The following is a 21855-nucleotide window of genomic DNA, read 5'->3' on the forward strand; positions in this document are numbered from 1 at the left end:
CTCCCTGAGCCAACGCAGCTCCTGCTGTGTGTTTGTATATCACTCGTGTCAGCTGTAATCTTAACTCCAAGACCAAAAACAATGTTTTTGGTCTCCTTTTGGAGATAAGCTTCAGTAGGCGGGGCATAACTCAGGTGGTAGTGTGGCAGTCTCCCAACCTGCAGGTCATTTGTTCCTCAACCCTTGAGTAACTTTTTTTTTTCCAAGTGTAAATATTAGCCTACTCTAAAACTGTATCCATTTGACTCTGAATAGAGTCAAATTTACGCTACAGAATTTACTGTGTAATTGTGTAAAAAAAACAAAACGCCGATTCACAATATTCCTATTCGAGTCATGCAGTTTAGCATGTTGCTTATCAGACTTAATGTGAATATGACAATTCAGGCAGTGCATTCATTAAATGCCCAAGCAAGGTGCCACCAATTATTACAGTAATGTATTTTCCTTTCCAGCTCGGCAGTATTTTTGCCCCCGTCACGTTAGTCGCCTCCTCAGCCTCCCTCCAGGCTATTTGTCAGCACAGTTGCGACTCGACCCTGAGGAGAGGATGACGCAGGGTGTTCAGCCCGGCACTCACGCAGCATTTTCCATCATTGCAGCAGTCCTTCTGATGCCCATCGCTTTGATTCTCTCCTCACAGATAATTACAGCTGCATCAAGCCCCAACTACCACTGAAGGTGGGGGGCATTGATCTTCACCAAGGTCAGACTTTGGCTGACCTGTTATTTATTTATTTATTTTTTGTGAGAATCCTCCCGGTAAATTTGAACAAATCCTGTATGGAAATAAAGCTGACTTAGCAGAGTTAATCGTTGTGTTGGCGGCAGACAAGGGTTCAGCTCATGACCTAGTTTTTGGTGTATACTGTATGCTTATTTACGGTTCAAGAGTGGTAAATTCAAGCATCTAATTTGCTTAGACACAGTGAGCTTAAACATCTGCATGTTTATCCTGAGCAGCTGCCAAGTTCAAAATGAACATCTTGTGATATACGAGAGACCTGCTGCGTAAATTTGTCACCCAGCCAATCAGAAATCGCCTTGATTACAATTTTTTTTTCTCATCATGGCTTTGACTCTAGTTCAAATTATTTATACAGTTGGACCTTGTGTTTGACTGCAATGATTGCAATAAGTTTAGTTTCAGATTCAATAATTGTTTGATAGTATTTACTGAAGTTGATTTTAAAAGAAGTATTTACTATTGCTGTTGACATTTACAAATTTGTATGTTCAGCCACACGTCAAAATTAGTACAATACTGTACTGTATTTTATTTTTTGCCTATTGCATTTCAAGATGCTGGAGTCGGTGGGTATTTAGCGCCATCTGATGGTTTTACAGAAAAGGTACAGTAATCCCTTATTGCACTCTGTTGTAAACTACAAGTAAACTCATTTGAAGAGCCAGTCACTCATACACTTTTTAGTCTTAAGACAATATTGGGACTACCACCTTCATATTTTTGTGCCTAAATTAATTTAAAAAACAAAAAAGGCTGAATCATATTCTTTTAGGTCACAAGATTGTTGCTTTCAGTCTCCTATGCTTGTATGGTGTTGTGTATGCTTTTATTATGCTCCTTATTCATGCAATATTTTGAGACATATTCCACAATATTCACTTGTTTTTCATGTGTTCCATGAACAATTCTGTGTTCACTAGGCTTTGTAACTGCATTTTGTGTTTTGTCGCTGGAAAACAACTTTCTTGAAAAATGTTTTTAATCTCAATGGGATATAAAATGAAGGCAAGATGAAAAAAATTTGTCAAAATGATGAAATTAAACACATTTCCATGTGTGCATTTCATGTAATTTCAAGCTCAGACAAACAGAAACACTTTTTTTCCCCCAGGGTTTTATTTCTTAAATTAAGTTTATAAAATATCATTTACATTTGTTTTAGTCATTTACATATATTTGTTTTCACCGATTAACAGTTTTGGCTATTTTCCCTTTCCACCCCTAAACGTGGCCACACATTGATCATCGAAGGTCGATCACCTTCACGAAAACATTGTGCAATGACCACCAGTGCCAAAGTGGAAGGGAGGGGAAGGGAAGATGTGTGTTCATATGTGGGGTGGTGGAGGGAAAGAGGTATGGGAGGAGAGAGCATGCCAAGGGTGGGTCAAGAAATTCGGGAATGGTAACAACCAACAGACTCATTCCAAAAATTATATCTTGGAAAAGTTGATTAATTTCTGTAATTCCATTCAAAAGGTTACACTTTAATCAATTCTAGATTCTGGGCCTATAATTTAAATTATTAATTTGTTTATTTTTACAAAATGTGGGCTTCCAAGTTTGTAAAACACACAAAAGCAAGATTTCAAAAATTAGAAACTGTGAAGAAATCACCATGTGTACTTCTCAGTGGGTTGCATCGGGAGGGGAGAGAAAAAAAATATATACAAAATCCAAAATTAGGATCACATTGAATTAATGAAAATATGGTATTTTCTAAACAATACTATCCATTCATCCTTTTATTCCCCATGCAAACCACAAAGAGAGCTTGAGGGTAAATTTTTCACAATATTTTTCCAACCGTTTCCATGGGTTTTCCAAGCTTTCAAAGTAACTTTTTGAACAAAATTGTTTAAAATTAATCAACTGTCCCCAGATTCTCGATTTTTGGAATGTTTCTCGAATAGCACACTTCTCTTGAAGTCAACCACACAGAGAGGTAAAGGGAGTGTTGACCTCCAAACCAACAGCGTTCCGACGGCCCACTGCAATATCCCACGACACAAAATAAAGATCTTAATTGTCCAACATCAGCAAATCATCTCTGGTGATACTTGTAAAATAGATCTTTTCCCATCATCAAACACAGCAGCAGCCCTGAAAACTGTTTAGCCCTTTAGTGACCTAAATGATCAGTCTTGCTGTTCAGAATCGGCGAGCATATGGACATTGATTGGTTCGCTATGAAAAGGTTTCATGTCTGCACATTAGCAAAAGCACATCATTTACTGAATGGAACAATGATAAGACATCCAGCGGGCAGACCGCAGGATTTCATCCCTTTATCATTTGTTCTTCATTTGGCAATATCACGTTTGCAATACTTCAAAATGTCACCTCTGCTGCTGGTATGACTCACAATGACAAGAGCTGAACAACTAAATGTGTGTGTATAATAAAAGGCAGGTGGTAGATGAAAAACAAAATCACACATTTAAGGTCAGTGGAGCTCAGTGATACGCAAGTTTCTCAGCCGATAAGCAGAGATTTGTTCTCATATACATCTCAAAAGACCCCGTCATCAGAGGCAGACCACCACCTATGAATTGTATTGGAAAAATGACACCCGAAAAATCCAGTTTTTAAAAGAAATAAGTAAACACCAAGTGTGTTTGAGGAAACATGGCTTCAAACCAAACTATGGTCTGTGGGTGGGGGGAAGAAAAAAAATAAAAAATAAAAAAAGTCTTCATAAATCACACCTGACTTATTAGCAACAACAAGAATGAACGGCCACAAGCCTTCTCAGACACACTTGTGTTGATGAAGCCACACTTGCGGGCATTTCCATTGAAGTACAGAAAAGTCAGTACTATAGCCTAATTACTTTATAGTATGGCAGATATGATTGTAAGGCAATGACAGTTAACAGAATTAACAGAACATGCCAAAATAAACAATCAACATATAAACTGCATTCAGCACAAAAAAAAAAAAAAAAAAAAGCTGCATTACAAGTGGAAACTAGACTCTACAAAGAGGCTTTTGGAAGAAAAATCACTTCATTGGAATCGCCTCAGTGTGGCATCTGAGCTCAAACCATCTCACTAAACTTACACTTGCAACGACAGGCAGAACCATTAGAACATATTTGTGACGCTATAATGTGCTTCGATTCCAGCTCTCGGGTTAAACGTATGTATGATTTTGATGCGGGACATTATACAGGCCAAGGATTAAAAGTCCAGCAGTGTAACCAAAATGTACAAAAAGTATTTCACATTAGTATGGGTGTATGTATATGTTGCCATCTAAGCAACACTTCCAACTGCAGCCTCGTCATGACTCCATTCTCGGGCTTCCTTTATCATCAACTGTAAACAAACTCAAATGCCCCTCAAGTGACTGTTTTTTTGTTTTTTTTCCCTCCAGTGTAGAGCATCAGCAGCAGCAGCAGCAGCAGCAATTAAGTGATGGTTATGTAGTGTTAGTTGTGGCATGTCAATTCTACATTTTTTTTTTTTTTAACTAAAGTTCCTTCATATGATGTCTCCTCTGCAGATCTGCATTTGTAAGAGCCTTCATGCCCCATTTTAAAAAATGCACAGAAAGATTTAAGTCAGATTTAACTTAACATGGCGTCATTGGTGATTTGTTCTCAAGTTCACAACGTTCTGAGCTACTATAATGGATATGAACACATCCATCCAACCCTGCAACTTTCAACCATGTGACATCTCAAGCATCACAAAGCCTCTGCTACAATAACATGACATTTACATGCACAGTTTTGACTGAATGGGATAGATGCAGGAAGAATGTTGGATCGGAATGGAAAAATGTGCACTCTAATGATCTCCTTGTTGGACAGTTTGCTTGGGATATGCGGGGAAACAAATCCAACATTTCAGAAGATTCAAGGTCTGGAAAGTCACACTGGCTGGCGCGCTTTGAGGTAGACAGAAAGCATGACAGAAAAACACTTTCACATTATATACTCTTCCAAACAAACACGATTCATATGCTTGAGGAGAATCTGCATGCATTTGATTAGTGGCCCAGACACTTGCTGTGACTCCACCTGAGACTTGACAGAGAACCTCTGATCTAGCGAGGGGGGGGGGGGACTGCAGCATCCTGGACCACAGAGGTTCTGAGATTCGAAATACGGCTTGAATGGGCTCAAAGCACACGCACACATGAACAAGCTCGTCCACTAGAAAGGAGTCAACATCTCACAATGTCAACCTCTCAAATCAACAGCAGCATCAAAACATCCGCCAGCTGGAAACTGTAGAGGGACGTGGCAGGGGTCATTTACAAGGCATAACTTTATAAATAGAATATGGCATCTGATCATGGTCTCAATAAGTCCCTTTGAGATACAGTACTTCCCACCTTGCCTTAATGGCATTTTTTAAAATCTATTTAAAAGTCGTTATTCTACAGAATCAAGATTTAAAAATATATACTATTGATACTAATATCCAGTGTATCTTTTCTCACTATTTTTCAAGTTTTTTTTTGTGTTTTTTTTTTTTTAAAGTCTTTTTTTTTTCATGCTGCAAGATCAGGAGGTCTTTTCAGCACACAAACACACACGCGCACAATATTTTCTATATATATTATTTATGTGTATATATCTATGTATTTGATTTTTTTTTTTTTAGCTTACAAGCAGATATTCTGGACTTCATTTTAAATTAAAAGTAATTCAACTTTTTAACTCAAGGTTTTCCTTTTAGGGACCAAAGTATAAGGACTGGATAAGCACTACATTATCACATGACTAGTCAAGAGCAGGTAGCAAGGCAAAATGTCAGAGTAGTAGTACATTAGATAAAAGGCCGAAACTTAAAGCGGACAATGAGGCCCTATCTACAGTTAAGTTTGTGAGCGAGTTGCAAAAAGGGCAACGGTGCTAAAGTAACAGTGTGCAGCGATGCTGCCATTTAAAACGTGGGGAGAAAAAAAATAAAAATAAGCAGAGAAGCAAGACCCTCTGTGTCCCTGGATCATCGGTACACCATGTGCGATATGGTGCCCGATTTAAAATTGAGCTGATGGTTGGGCACAAACATGTGCTGGGGATTCTTCCGCGTGCACATGTCCTTGCCATACAAGCCCATGCACGAGTCACACGACACCTTGGAGCAGTTGACGCAGGTGTGGGACGCGCCCGGCTTGTTGCAAAAGCCGCACCGCGATCCTCCCAAGCTCACGCGCTCGCCGCTGCCTCCTTTTGGCGTCGTCAAGGCGACGGACTTGCTTGGGAACAGCTTGGTGGACAGCAAAGGCTTGTCCCCCATGTGGGGGTGGGAGTGCGTGTGAGAGTGGGTCAGCGTCAGGGGGTGCGGGTGGAGGTGCGAGTGGGCGTGCGCGTTGGAATAGACGGAGAGCTTCTCCTTGACAGGGATGTAGCCGTCGATCGGCCGCACGGATTTGGGGTGGTAGTCCTGCAGGCTACAGCACGGGGAGGGCTCGACGTCGTGGCACGCCGCGCACAGGATCATGTCGCACCTCTGGCAGGACGCCATGGCGGAGCACCCCAGCCCGCAGCCCTGACACTTGACGCTGCCGTGGGGTTTGAGCATCCAGCCATCCCGCAGGTCTCTCGGCTCCCGTGAGGCGGGCCGCGAGGGCGTTTGCCTCCCGCCGGTGCCGCCCCGCTCCGTGTACAAGTCAATCTCATCCATCAGGGATGAGAGGTGGTAGGGTGTGTACGCATCAGCCGGAGGAGGCGACTGCGTGGGGAAGAAATCGGCGACGGGGCTGTAGGAAGGGGGCGCCGCCACGGAGAAAAGAGACGCCGAGGTGTTGGGCCTGATGATCTCATCCTTCATATCCTCCTCGGCATCCACGAAGAGCGGCTCCTTCCTCAGACTCAACGAGGCTTTCAGGATGGGCTTTGTCACCGCCGCATGCCAGTGACCCGCCCCGTCCGTCACGTCGACCGACTTGGACGGTCGGCTACCTCGCCGCAGGTGGTGAGCGTGAGGCCTCTCGATATCGAGCGGCTGCACGGACAGGCGAGCCATATCCGCCCCGAGGCTGTCGCGCCGGCGGAGCGCCTCGGCGCAGCCGGCCGCGTCGTCTCGGCAGCCCCGGCGGAGTTCCAGGGCCTCCAACTCCGAGGCGGAACCGCGGGCCAGAGCCACGACCTCTCCGAGGAGGCGGCACTCGGCCTGGGCCAGGAAGAGCTCGAAAGCCAACTGGCGGAGATGAGCCGAACCTCCCGGATGCTCCTGGAAATAGAACTGCGAGTCGTGGTCACAGGTGTAGCCGATTGTGCGCATCAGAGATCGAAGCTCGGCATCAGGAATGGCGGACTTCAGATGGTACACATAAGGGCCAGTGAAAGCCTGAAATTGAAGAAAAGGAAATTCCATTAATTACAATTACTGCGGACAGTGAATATTTGTAGAAAATCACATTTTGAAAATTAATTTAAAATACTTTATAACTGATTACTGTTACTAAATGATTGTTTATTTGCTAATGCTTAATGAGTAAACACAATCTTATAACTTAGCAATATCACAAGAGAGGGAATGATGTACTCGCCAACATTTTTGGAAAATGACAGCCAGCAATTCATGCTACTAGTTTGATCGCCACTCTGCTTCAGATTCAACTACCGGTAAATGTTACAGGTTATCTTACATACGACAGCTGCAAATAATTAGGGATGGGTGAGTATCGGGTCAATACGGCTATAAGGACGGTATTTTTATTTAATTTTTTCAAGACATTAATTATGATTCAGTTACTGATATGGTCTGTAACATTGATCATTGTTTTCCAAAGCAAAAGCATGTTTACAAAAAAATATTTTTGTTCCATTTGCAAGCACATGATTTTGCTTCAAAGACAACCAATCTGCTTTCATGAAGGACCATCGAAATTTGAGAATATTTACTTTTGAGAGGCTGACATACGAGAATTTGGACAACATTGTGATACAGAATGGCGCTTAATGATGAATCTATCAAAATACTTCAGTTAATTTGATGTAAATCAGTTCATTTTTGACAAGTCAAGAAAAAAAGCATTCACTGCCAGCCATTTTAGAAAATTTCAACATTTTCAATACGGACACGATATTATGTTCAATAATTATATATAAACCGAATCTACCAAATGGCAGAATAGACTCCCTCCTTTCTGCCTCGTCCCGCTCTTTTATAACTGACAGTGGAAAAATGTAGGTTGCACCAAATGCAGCCATTACTCCCATGGACTCTCAAACTGTGTTTATTTCGTATAAAATGAGGCAATGATGTCATCTACTGGTGGTTGGGCATCGGTACAGTTGTTTCCAAGTTTGACATTTACAGTGGAGCATCATCAGATTCTCCCTCATCTAGCCCCGTTCAAAAATATAATGGATAAGTATACTTGTCAAAGGCAGTGAATGAGTAATTTAAAAACATGCATTATATAACTATGGACTGACCTTAATACATTTGAACTCTTTCTTCCAAGGGAAGAGTAAGAGATTGGTGCATATGGTTTCCAGAGTGTGGAAAGCTCTCTCCAGGCTCCTGAGGTTGCCTCCTCTTTGGCAGCGAAGCGAACCCTCCACCACTTCATAAAAGCGCACCATGCGGAAACGCTGTCCTGGATCTGGCTGGTAGGCCCCGAGTAGCGCAGTGGCTGTGGAAAGTAGGGCTTCGCTGTCCTTATGCCTCGCATTGCCCCCTTCGTGCAAGTTTGCCACCCCATATTTTTCCCCTCCATCTTGAAGGCGCCTCTCCAGTGCCCCCACATATCTCCGGAACAGGTCTTCTTTTAACTTTGCATCCATTATATGCAGCAGACTAACAGTCAGCCGGATTGCTTTTTGGAGCGCACATCACTCCCTTTTCATAATCTGCACAAGGACATCACTTTGAAGCATCATTTTGGAACACCAAAATTCACTGTGTGCAGTAAGTAGCACACACTCAGTGTTGATAATGTGGCGGGGGGAGTAGAGGAGAAACAAGACTCAGCAGCACATTCTCTATACAAGAGATGGCGCTTTCAATTGTTGTGGCTTAGCTGCAGGCTGCACGGATGTCTTCTTAGGGACATTTCCGATCGTGGCTCAAAGTCCGACTTGACGCACAAGCTAATAGTGTTTTAGATGAGGTCAGGACAGGCATTTGTTTTGCTGCCTGTTAAAGAAAGGCTGTTGTCTATCTGTTGGAAACCAAGTCAAGAGTCCCAATGGTGTGATTGTCCCGAGCCAGCGTCAAGCTGTAATCAGACGGGAACATTTCAATGACACATAAGCACACTAAAAACAATAGGAAATTAGCAATTATTTGGACTGTTGTGACGGGAACAACATACGCTAAAGACAATAGCAAATGTGCAACTATTTGGACTGTTGTGTAAGTCTTAATCTAGCCGTAATGAAAATAAATTCGAATACTGTATATCAAAATGCTATAGCATGCTTACCTGCTTGCCAGAAAACTTATACGTGGAATAACGGGGGGGGGGGTGGGGGGGGGAGTGTGGACCAAAAAAAAACGGATGTTTTCACATGATTCTAAGTTCCACTATGCTTCATGTAAACAAACGAAAGGCTACATGGTCAATTGCAGTTTGTTGAAGGAATAAAAAGGCACATTTGGCCGTCACTCGTCTTGCGTCAGCGGGAATGTGGCTACTCTATACGGACTCTAAATAAATATGCTTCGTAGTAACAGGCAGCACCAGTCTGCCTCTTTTAGAATCAAGAGGGGATATTCACACGCAATTTGCGCCTGAATAGTACAATCCGATCTAATCATCCAAAGGTTTGGAATTCTGGTTATTCCAGTCCACACCGACCGAGCGTGAGCGGTCTTGAATAGCGAATCCAAAAAAAATAAAAAATCACAAGCTAGCGTACTTACTACGCCTTTACGCATTCCAAACCATTGCTCCCTCAATTCTGACACCATGACACGCACGTCATAAATTGATCACAAATCCGAAATAACGACGTTGAGCTTGGCAAGGGCCCCCAAACACGAGCAAAATCAGTGTACGCCCATTTCACCGTAGCTGTTTAGCGTTAGCTACTAGGGTAATATTCACATTCAAATAAATAGCATTATGTTTAAAGTCACGGAACAATTTAGCATCAGTAAAAGTCAGCACTCGTATGATCACATTCAATTCGGCCTCAACTGACGCTTTGCAACGTTTCATAACAAGAGAGACCAACAGCAGCACATCTTACCTTTGACAAGTGCTAGCCGTAGCTAGCAAGTAGCGAAGCCTGCTGCTCAGCTGTTGGAAATTCCCATCAGCTCAGTACGCATGCGCAACACTGCAACACGTCATATATCACGTGATAATTTGACAGCAGGACGGGGAGGATACAAGTTGCTGAGTTGCTGAGTTGCTGAGTTGCTGAGTTGCTGAGTTGCTGGATGCTGATGCATTCGGTCGCTATCACAGATACAGTGGGCTTTCTTCTAACTTCACAACGTGAGCGGTAATAAAGTGATGATTACATATTCAAGCCCAGGCTCTCCCCACACTGATAAAATTAAAGTCCTTTTTTTTTATTATTATTATTATTTCGTCTTTGCTGATGTTCCAACTGTCAAACAACAGGCCCACGCTCAAGTGTTACAGATAATACATCGTATTAAAAAAATAATAATAATCGAAAAAATAATTGGAAAATGAGGTCTAACAGCAATACAGCATTTATTAACAATGTAATATTAAAATATGCACATACAGCGATATACACCAAATAAAACGTTTTCATGGCAATTCTGTAACAAATCTTGTCAATTTAACAACAATTAAAAAAATATATACATACACTCAGACGTTCCAGTTCAATGTTACATCATAACTGCACATAATGATAAACTTAAAAGAAAAAAGGACAGATTTCAACGAAACAAACGAAAATATTTTCAAAAACGTTTGACCTTTCTTATTCTTTGCAAATTTAGACTCGGCTGACGTGACATCAATCAATTTACAACGTCTTTATGACGGCACCAGTAGGCTCCGCCCCGCGCAGGAGAGCATATGACGAGATCACGTGGTTGTTGGTGGCACCCGAACACAGTGAAGAGAAAAGAAATGGCGATGCTCGGAGGCTTCAGCTCGACACAGCACAAGAAAAACATCTCTGACACCAACAGCGATGTGTCCGAGTTTCTCTGTCCTGTTTGTCTCGAGATATTCGACAGCCCCGTCACGACACAATGCGGCCACACGTAAGTACCAGTACAGCACTTTTGGCCCCATTTGACAACGGATTCTCTTTGACATCGTCTACAATTAGCAAAGCGTGGTTTTATGAAAACAATTTGATAAGAAAATGGTCGTTTGACCGTTTTATCGGATCGTTTTGGTCACACATTTTGTTGGAACATTGTTTGTCTTTGAAGAGCTTTGTAGCACATTCAATGCTGACGTGCGTTACTGTTGATCGTTTTTCTTTCCTCCTCGTTTTTTTTTATTTTTTTAACCAACGCCTGTATGCTACGGTGAAAACAATGAGGGAAATAACTAACTTAAATATGTCTTTCTAATCTTTTTTTTTTGGAGGGGGATTAGAGATAGACAGGCCAAATCACATGTCTGTTCTTTGTTACGCCGTCTCGGTTATTTAGCTAAATCGCTGCTAGTTTGCTCAGTATCAGTTTTGTTTACATCAAAAAATAGACCTAGCATGGGAGTTGTAGTCCCTTTCGCGACTGTGTCGACTACGTCAACTGTTCAAAAGACCACAAGTCCGAACATCTTGTTTGTGCGCTACCGGAGTTGTAATTTGACTGTCAGATTACACTATGAAACCTATTAGTCGGTGTATAAAAACGAAACTGGCTCCTAACATGCTTATTGTAAGTTCAAAGGTATAAGGTGTTGGAAGCTGTTACAACATGCCCGAAAGCAAAAGGGGGGGAGTGTGGTGGAAATAAAATACCTTTTATGTCCTCATCATAATCATATAAATGTAACCGAATGATGATGATGATGAAACTATGAGATAACATCAGGTCAGTAAAGCTGCACTTAAACCATGTGTTGATGACGTATTTATGGGATGTACTTATTTAAAGGGACAGTCTGTAAAAATTCTTCACTAGATGGCACTATGCTGGCGAAGATGCTGGCGAAGCTCGTTCACTTCGTAGCACACAAGCTGCGGATAGGCTGCGCGGCAATTATTATTTGTGGTGAACGAACGAGCATTTAGGCGAGCGGCGGCGACTTAGCAGCACGGGGAGAACCCCGGCGAGTGACGGCAAAAGACCAAGCAAGCAGGAGTTAGATGGAGCGACTCACAAGAGCGACTAGCGGGAGATAGCCGGAGCCATAGGCTGTAGAGGCTAACTCAACTCAACTCAACTCAAGTTTATTTATATAGCGCTTTCAAACAGCCTGAGCTGTCACAAAGTGCTTTACAGAAACACAAAAAACAACCATAACATAAAACATTAAAACCAACACAATACAATACAATCACAACAAATCAGTTGATCAGAGACGTGATCTTAACATGCATGACGTCACACACGTTTGCTACAAGCTAAGTTTGCTTATAAGCTAGCTCATAAACAAGCAGCTGCTGCGTTTGCTATGAGCACCATACACATAAAAAGAATGGTCCAATTTTCCAGTCTCATCCAACTGCCTCTCCTCCAAACGCCAAACCTCCATCCAGTCCACGCCCCGCGCACACCACTGCACTTAGCGGCGACGTTTGCGTCCTCAGCTCCACCGCCATCCATCTTAGCTCACCAGCGTAGAATGTCCAGCAGCACCGACTTTTCCACCAAGCAAAAGGGGCTGTGAAAAATGTTGCCTGTTTCTTGGCGCAAAAAAACACAAGCGACCCGCAGGTGTCCGGTGGGGCAGTCGTATCGCGCCGACATTCCCCCATTAGAAACCATGCTGGTGCAGGCATGCCGCAACCGCCGTGCACCGACACTGTCCTTCGAGGAATAACACGGCCATAACGCCGAGAACAGTCCAGTCCAAAACGCCGTCCATCCAGCTCAGGATAGCGTGAGAAGCGAACAAAAGCAACAAGCAGTGGCAGCCCGAATCACGGGACTCAGTGACGACCACCTGCCGCCCCCAGCTGTGGAAGGTAAGCGGCGGTGGACCCATTGGGTCCGTCACTAGCTACAACCACCACCGGAAGCTAACTACGTTAGCAGCATCTGTAGGAGAAACATGGCGGCGAAACATGCACGTCAGCCTCTTATAAGGTGCGGCACGACCTATATAGCATAATTGGCACTAGTGTATATATATATATAAAAAAAAAGTGCATTGATGTGATAGAACATATTTTTTGCACACTATTGAAATCAATAGTGGGTTTTTAAAACGAATAATTAGATCACCATTAGATGGCGCTAAATTCTACACACTGTCCCTTTTTACGTCTTTTGAGCAAGGTATGGCTAGATAGGTCGTTTGAGATATTAGCACATTTCATAAATCTATGTTCTATTGTAATCTTAAGAGGGAAATTGAGAATTGGAACTTGACAAAGTTCACTATAAAAACTATTTCATTGTCTTTCTGTTTCCCTTCACCTCAGGTTCTGCCAGAGCTGTTTGCAGAAATGTTTGCGTCCACAGAAACCCGCGTGTGCAGTGTGCCGGGCCGCGATTGGCCATTGCGCAAAAGCTGTTGAGCTCGAAGCCCTGATCCAATCATCTGTGGCAGCGTGCAAAGGGTGTGGAGCTCAGGTATGCTTTGGTTAAATTATGACTTTCAGTATGACCTTACTGCTATGACAGTGGCGCCTCGGTTTTGGGAAAGCAACCGCCCCCGAAAGAACTAAGTAAAACATTCACCCACAACGAACCCTTTGACACGAGTGAATGGCGACAATTTGATTTCTGAAGTTTTGTGAATTGTGGCAGTGGTTCTCAAATGTTGTTACCTTGGGACCCACATTTCCCTGTTGTTGCCAAGTCATGATTCACTTTTATGTAAGTTAAGAATGAAAAAATACCGGTAGATATTGTGCAGAATTCATATTTGAAAGCATCAGAATTAGTCTTTGAAAACATTTTGTATATCTTTATTTATTTATTTATTTATTTTTAAACACAAATACACACGCTTGCACGTTACGAAACTGAGCCTGAACATGACATGACTGCATGTACAAAAAAGATTTTTAGTCAAATTTAAAAATCACAATTATATAAAATACGAACGCACCACCACCGTTAGCACCGTTTTCTTTTTCTGCAACATCAGTAGTGTTTTTTTTTTTTTTTTTTTGTTTAGTTTTTTTTATTTATTTTTATTTTTTTTTAATGGATGATGCGGCCAACCAATTGACCTTACCGTAAACTACGGCTGCATGCAGTCAAGATGCAAGACGTCATGTGTGCAGGCGTTTTGTTGCGGACAAACAAAAGCAATCCAACTCCTGGTGGTGCATTGCGTGGTTATCCAAAGCCAAGAAAAAAAATCAAGAAAAATGATGTAGTCATGGCTTGTATAAGAGTGACAGCAGTCATCTTGATCGACTAACCGGCGTCCTGCAGTAGTCGCGGCTTGTCTAAGAGAGTCACTGTCCGGTTTATTCCCTTCCTTAAACCCTCAAACAACTACAAAAAATGTCTGCACTGGATCAAACGTAGTGGAAGACCACACAACTGTTTGAATCCCTCTAAAATGACCAGAAACTACTATGTCTGCACGGAGGTAATGTTCCCCATTGTTGTTTTTAGCCAAAGGCTAACGATAGATCCGGGTAGCTAACAGTCTACAGTACACGTTTGTTGACTTAGTATGTATTAGAAATGCCAACAAAACATTTCAACTATGAGGTAACATAAATTCATTCTTACCCTGCTTGACAGGAACAATGTTTAAAAGCTTCGGTTTTGACGACAATCGGTCGAAGTGAGTGAAGCGACTCTTTTCCTGACTTCTGTAGCAGCAGACAGCAATGCGTATTTCCTTGTTTTTGGGCAAAATTGTACGGTGAGGGAGTGACGATACCCTTCACTAAAAAAAATTTAAAACCCCTTTGCTTGCTTCGAAGAGAAATACCGGCGTCTTGAAAATACCAGACAGAGAAATCACAAGGAAGGATTGACAACTTTTCCATTACTGTGAATGCACTTTAGCTAATTTTGACGGGTAAATGAGGGCGCTGCTCATTGCATTTAGTGGGCGGCGGTAAGGTCAATTGCTAGCTGTCTGTAACCCACTAGTTCCCTATTTTCCAGATTATTTTTTTAATTTTCTAACTTGAAAGTGGGTTCTTCGTGTGTTCCTCTGTAGGTTGGTCTTTCTCAGATGAGACTCCACACAAGTGCTTGCCCCAAATACCAGGAATACATTGAGGAAGGAGTTAGGACCACTGCCCAGAGCCAGCCTGCTATCATCAGGTCAAAAACTCTCTCAAATACCACTTGCAGGGTCTTCTTCTGCAAGGTGTAATAAGTTATAATGGTGTTTCATCACAGGTGGGATTAGCTATTGACAAAAATGAACATCTGGGCATGTCTTATTTCCCCAATGCAACACAATGTAAATGCTTCCTCTATACGGTTAAAACAAACGGTGTATTGCTTTTGCTTGTGACTATCATACAAACAAGGTGGATTAGGCAGATTGTTATTGTAGTCAAACTACATTTCATCACATTTTGAAATTAAAAAAATAATGCAAACAAATCAAATTAGAAGGATCCAAAGTCCAGCGCTTCTCAATGAGTGGGGAGCGTCATTTTCACAGTCGACCGCCATTTAGATTCGTGACATAAGCTCGGAATTGTCAGTACACTGCCACAAACAAATAGCCCACTTAGGCATATTAGCGATACGACACCATCGTGAGGCAAATACTGAAAGTTTGTTTCAAAGGGCCACTTCTGCAAGAATCAAGAAACAGACCGGGTTGAACAGGAAGTACAAAAAGAATGTAGTGTTGTTATTAGAGGTGTGCAAAATTTCCGATTCTTAGATTATTCACGATTCGGCCGTGCAACAATCGAGAACGATTCACAAATGTCCAAATTCCGATTATATAAATATGCCAAGGGAAGCGAAACGAGCGAAAAGTACGCGGAACTGAAACGCAGTAGCGCGCGCGGTCTTCGGGACGCTTTTTGGGACGGACCGAGAGTACACATCCACAACTCACGCCTCGAGATTCAAAACAACAACAAGCATGGCTGAGCTGACCAACCCACCTCTTCGTGAGATCAGACCTGCTCCGAAAAGGCAAACAACTTGAGGCGGAAGTATCAGCTAGCTGGCTGCAGTGCGTCGGTTAGCGTTCTACAGGGCGCCGCGCAGTGATACGAACGAACGAACAGAAAAGTAGTGGCTGGCGGTAATGGCGTCTGACTTTATTCAGAAAAGAGTATTGTGGTGGAAATGTATCACGCTTTTGAAAACAAATAGTTTTTAGAAGAAAAACGCTTTATTTCCGAGACCCCAGCCAGCTTGCTGGACTATTTTCCTCTCGTCCAACGCCGAAGTCAGCGCTGATCGCACACACGGGAGGTGAGGATCAAATTGAGATTCATGTTAAAAAAGCCGAACGATCCCATTAATGTTTACACGTTCATGTTTACACAAGTTAAAAAGCAGAAAAGCACTTGAGGGTTGTTTTTTTTTTGTACCTCTGAGAAACTTTAATGTTTACATGTTCATCTTTACACAACTTAAAAAGCAGGAAAGCACTTTTTTTTTTAAGGCATTTGTATTGAAGTAGTAGTTCACATTGTCTTTCATTTATACCTCAGTGCACTTTTGAGTGGATAAAAATAATATATTTTTGCTCAATGCTATGTTTTATTCTGTTGAAGACTGAATATACTTAAAAGCTGTTGTTACAGAATGAGGACTTGAGTATTTTATTTACTGTTTTGAACTGTTAACTTGATACTGAAATAGTAGTTTATTTAGGCCTGAGAGGACTTTTGTACTATTTTTGTAACTAATGTACGAAACATTAAAAGCGCCAAAATACATTGTTTTTTTTCTGCTGCCTGGGGGGAAATCAATAATCGTTTTATAATCGAATCGTCGCCTCTGAATCGTAATCGCAATCGAATCGTGAGGTGCCCCAAGATTCCCACCTCTAGTTGTTATGCTTATTTATGTAGCAGTCTCACTGATACGCCCTACTTGCGACAGCTAAAAGAGGAAAGCAATACAAGAAAAATATTGCTGTATTAATGTAATGTATGTATGTGTAATGCATGTAATATTGTACTTCATAAAACATACTATAATGACGACAAGGACTGTGCACGAATTGGTGGAGACTCGAATAGAGAAGCGAACTGGCTGTGAAAAACGAACATTGAATTCGAATTTGTGTCAGAACGGATCATAACATTTTCACGTTTGCACACTCGCATCTCTGTGAGGTATGTATGAGGGAGTGGCAACATGCGCCTTGAGGAACGTGTGCTGCCTTCGAAGACAACACGCAAAATTGCTTGTTCCTGTATTGGCTAGCATTAAATTCAACTTTTAATGTCTTCTCGCGTCGTCACAGCAGCAGGATACGATGGGCATTTAGCCACTTGGACCAGGTTAGCTTAGCGCTAACTAGCTAGCTGGCTTGACACAATACAAATGGATTTACTAGACCAAAGCATGAAAAACAGCCAGCGTATGATATGATGATGAGGGATACTAGAAGTTGAAGTAAACTGTTTTAAACTAAAAGAAAAACCTTTCCATAGGGTGACACTGTGCAACGGACCGATGTACAGGTACATTCTGGTTGAATACATACCGGTCGATACATCTGTAAATTGCTTTGGACACTGTATAGTGTCGATAAAGCGATAAATAAGTGCACTTCATGTATCATTTTGATCAAACTGAATTTTTCATTTGTCGGACTATGAAGCGTTTCTTTTTGGTAGAAGTACAATAAGTAACCGATTCAAGTTCATTCGGTACTCGCTCATTAATGTGAATGCCAATAGCAAACACAGATTTTGGGTACAAAGGCGTACGGATATACATCACATGGGTGGTCTCAGCTTCTCAGCATTAATGTTAGTAATTTTTCACAGAGGATAAATAATAATATGCCTGTGGGTATATTCGTCTACATGTGACCCTTATTTGTATTCAAATATCCGTTGCATTCAGGGTTGTAACGCCACGACACAGATGCTGAATGGACACCTGCCTACAGCGAAACGCACAACTTGTACTTTTCTTTGTTTTATGTTTAGTTTGGCAGTAAACTCCAATTGGGATTGGCAACGAAAAGCATACATTCTTTTTTTTTTTTTCATTTTCTTTAAATGAATCGTTCCCCATAAAGATTTTGTGTCTCAAACGTTGGCTCACAAGCCAAAGCATAAAAAAAACAAATTGGCCAAACTCTACAGTCGGGTCACGCACATCTGAAAGCGCCACTGTAATTCTTTTATCTATGCTGGCTCTCGATTTAAGTTCAATATGATAAACCACACTTATGAGTAACTGCAATAAAGATTCAAAGGAAACAAAAAGCAGCATGATCTATAGATTGTTGTTTGTATCATTACAGTCCAGTGCCAAATCGTTACACTTTTACCTGCCCGTACTGCAACTGCCAGAACCTCGATCAAGACGGCCTGGTTGAGCACTGCACTACCCAGCATGCCCGCGATGCACGACAAGTGGTGAGAAGTTCTTTTCCCGCTGCTGCATCAACTGCAACTTAAACATGGCCGAAATGCGATTTTTATCATCCATGTCCGTTGGTGTAGGTTTGCCCCATCTGTGCCTCCATGCCGTGGGGGGACCCAAACTACCGGAGTACCGACTTCTTCCAACACCTGAAGATTAGACACACGTTTTCATACGATACCTTTGTTGTAAGTTGGTGCTTTCGCCGTGCCAGTGAGCACGTCGACTCCAATAAAAGATAACATGCTTTATCATGTTTTGCGCAGGATTACTCTACAGACGAGCACACGATGATCCAGGAGGCTTTACAGCGCTCCCTTCTGGACAACTGATGTGTGAAGGAGAATCTGGAAAAAGAGCAAACGCGGCAAAAGGGAGGATGGGGATGTGACGTCTTAATAAGAAGGCAGAGTATGGTCATGAAAAAGGTGGCTGGCTAACTGAGTTTCGCAAGAGGTTGTACCCATGACTTTCGAGGTTTATTATGACAGAAATAAACCACACAACACACTTGAAGAGCAGAGGTGGGCGCATCAATGAATTTTGAGCGCCCGTCATTTGGCGTCATTTGGCAATCGTCAACAGTTGGGACACGCTTCCGTCATCGTCAATACATCAAACTGAACCATTAGTTAGGACTGAACGACATTGGAAAAACATGCGATATAGTTGTTGAATATTGTGATATCGATATTATTGCGATACTTAACAGGTACCTAAAGAAATAGCAAATTTATTGTCAAATTAAAGAATAACTTTTTTTCATGCAACAATATATAAGCAAGCTCAACATATTCTTAGTTAATGAATTGCAATTACCCTAAATAATGTTCAACTATTGGATTAGATTAAAAGAGATACTTTACTTATTTAGCCATTTTTGGCAGTCAAACATTAATATCTTGCCTATAATAAATTTCACATTTACATTATTTTTCATGTACAATTAGTATGTTTAAAACTCATTCACTCCCAGTCATTTTAGACAATTTAAAAAAAAAAAAATAAATTCTTTTTTTTTTTTGTGTGTATGTGCGCGTGCGTTTGCGTGTGTGCGTTTGCGTGCGTTTTTTAAAATTGTTAATACTCACGTGATATTACATTCAAAAATTAGATATAAACCGAATCTACCAAATAACAGAATAGACTTCCTACTTTTTGCCCCGTCCCGTTTTTTATAATTGACAGTCGAAAAATGTAGGTTTGCCAAAATACAGCCATTTCTCCCATGGACTCTGAAACTGTGTTTATTTTGTATAAAATGGGGCAATGATGTCATCTACCGGTGGTTGGGCATCAGTAAAGTTGTTTCCAAGTTTGATATTTACAGTGGAGCATGCTCAGATTCACCCCCATTTAGCACCGCTCTAAAAAATACAATTGACAAGTATACTTGTCAAAGGCAGTGAATGAGTTAAAAACACATTTTGGAGCTGTGATTGGTCACCTGAGGCCCTGTGATGTCTTTTAGTTGACAGCAAGTTGCAAAATGTGTTTTTAAAGGTCCTAATTGTACATTAAAAATAATGAAAATATCAAATTTATTATAGACAAAATATTAATTTTTTATTGCTTATAATGAGCTAAATAAGTGAAGTCTCACTTTAAGTTTACATCTGACTGGTCAAATTCAGCATGTCTTTGCGATAACCGTATTGCACGGGCCAATTTCGCAATATCGCCCAGCCGTAACGTCAATCCATAATCCGTCGATGGCTCAGCAAAATGAGCATCCTTCAATGTTTCCGTCATTTGCGGTGGACATCCGTCAATGTTCTGTCAGTCGTCATTCCTCACCAAAATGGGACGTCCATCATTGACGGACGAAAAACCCCTTCAGTCAATGCTTAGTTTGTCAATTTTTTCAAAGTTTCCCGTCAGTCATCAACAAAACGAGCGTCCGTCATTGACGGAATGCCCACCTCTGCTGAAGAGCATATTGTCTTGATTTAGGTGTGTTGCTGGTGTCATCGTCTCATATCTTCCTATCCAGTGCAGCCTATTGAATATTGACGAACCAATAGAGCAGTTCACCAAAGTGTCATCGAACCAACGATTTGCAAATCACATTCCTTGTCAATACAAGGGTAGGGTACTACCTGTAAAAGGCTAACTTGCCTGCAAACTGACTTTACTGAAGAGTTAACGTTAATAATTTATAAGAATTTCACACTGAGAGTAGTGCGAGGGTCTTACTTTTATTTTATATATTCCCTTCTTTTCAGCACTTTTGTGTATAACTTGTGTACTGGAGCAAAAATGAAATGGTCAAACTCACAGATGTTTTCTTTGAACATTTCTCCCTTGTTTTTGTGCTAGCTGGTAGATGTTTTTCCTCAGTTCCAAAATCATAGGGCTAATGGTTCTCTCAACCAACTTGATGCAAGTGTGCCGTACTGGCAGCCACCTTGGTGATCGATTTTCATGTGGCGAATCTTTGTGCATGTGTTTTGACCACTGGAGGGCAGTAGCGTCCCACTAATACAGGCCAGTGGACGGTTGATTCTGTACTACCATAAATAAATGTGCTCTACTGCTGCTCTTGAAGTAGTATGACTACAACGTGCAGTATCTGGTCTTACAGAATAACAAATATATCTTAAAACTCTTTTATTTTTATTTTTGTTTTTGGCCTTAGTTGCTCGGTTGTTGACTGTTCTGGAAAATTGAAAATAAACAGGCCAGTCTTGTGCTTCCCTATTATAGGCCTGAGTGGCAGCAGATTGTTACACGATTTGTTTAATGTCACCTGATGTCAATGTCTCTGTGTCCAGTGTATTTCTCTTTTCTTTGCTATACAACATTGTTTTCCAATAACTTGTAAAATGAGCAAATCTATCAAGTCACACTGCACAATAAACCCAGATGAAGTAGCTGTAGAGCTTTGTGTATTTATTGACTTGGATTGTTGACATGTTTAGTGACAATTTTCAATATACTTAAAAAAAATAAATAAATCTACAAGGGTATTTAAAGCTCAGGTTTGACGGGCATTTTTAAAACTAGTAGCAGTGTACTGATAATGGAGTGATTTGTAATGTGTTGATTCCACCATAGATTAAGATCTCAGTAGTTGGCACCATGCAAACTATGAGCACAATAATAAACACAATGTTACTGACGTCGCAATTGACTATTCAATGGATTCTCAATGTAGTGGCTGAACAGTGTATCTCATTCACTTCGACATGGTTAAATCTAAAATGTAATAAATCACTAATATTTCAAACTGGGTAAGATGTTAACATGGTCTACTTGTGCATGCAATGTGCTTTGATGTTTGTGTATGAACAGTGTGAATCTGACAAAGTTCAAATACATAAAAGTTTGCACAGTTTTTTTTTTTCCCTTTTAGCCACCAATCGATTAGATATCTGTATTCTTAAATGGCAAAGTCAGTTGCTTAATCTCAGCCTAACAGAGTACATCTTAAGACACACATGCAGTAAATTGTGAAGGGCTGTACCCTCAATTTGGTAGCAATTTCCATTTCTTTATACATTGAATATTAATAGTCACACC

At 41.3% G+C, this 21855-nt stretch overlaps 2 protein-coding genes across 2 annotated transcripts; one reads left to right on the forward strand and one right to left on the reverse strand.

The window, feature by feature from the left end:
- Window positions 1–294: 294 nt before the first annotated feature.
- Window positions 295–10425, reverse strand: spata2 (spermatogenesis associated 2). The gene is made up of 3 exons (XM_077513481.1): window positions 9912–10425; window positions 8151–8935; window positions 295–7056 (listed from the first exon to the last, which is right to left on the reverse strand). The coding sequence occupies exons 2-3, from the start codon at window positions 8499–8501 to the stop codon at window positions 5710–5712; spliced, it is 1698 nt and encodes a 565-aa protein (XP_077369607.1). The 5' UTR covers window positions 8502–8935; window positions 9912–10425; the 3' UTR covers window positions 295–5709.
- Window positions 10426–10706: 281 nt separating this feature from the next.
- rnf114 (ring finger protein 114) lies at window positions 10707–21212 on the forward strand. The gene is made up of 6 exons (XM_077513482.1): window positions 10707–10914; window positions 13257–13407; window positions 14966–15072; window positions 18212–18326; window positions 18414–18521; window positions 18600–21212. Exons 1-6 carry the CDS (start codon window positions 10724–10726, stop codon window positions 18663–18665), a joined length of 738 nt encoding a protein of 245 aa, XP_077369608.1. The 5' UTR covers window positions 10707–10723; the 3' UTR covers window positions 18666–21212.
- The last annotated feature ends 643 nt before the right edge of the window (window positions 21213–21855 follow it).

This window comes from Festucalex cinctus, chromosome 2 (genome assembly GCF_051991245.1).
Source record: "Festucalex cinctus isolate MCC-2025b chromosome 2, RoL_Fcin_1.0, whole genome shotgun sequence".
NCBI classification, from domain to species: domain Eukaryota; kingdom Metazoa; phylum Chordata; class Actinopteri; order Syngnathiformes; family Syngnathidae; genus Festucalex; species Festucalex cinctus.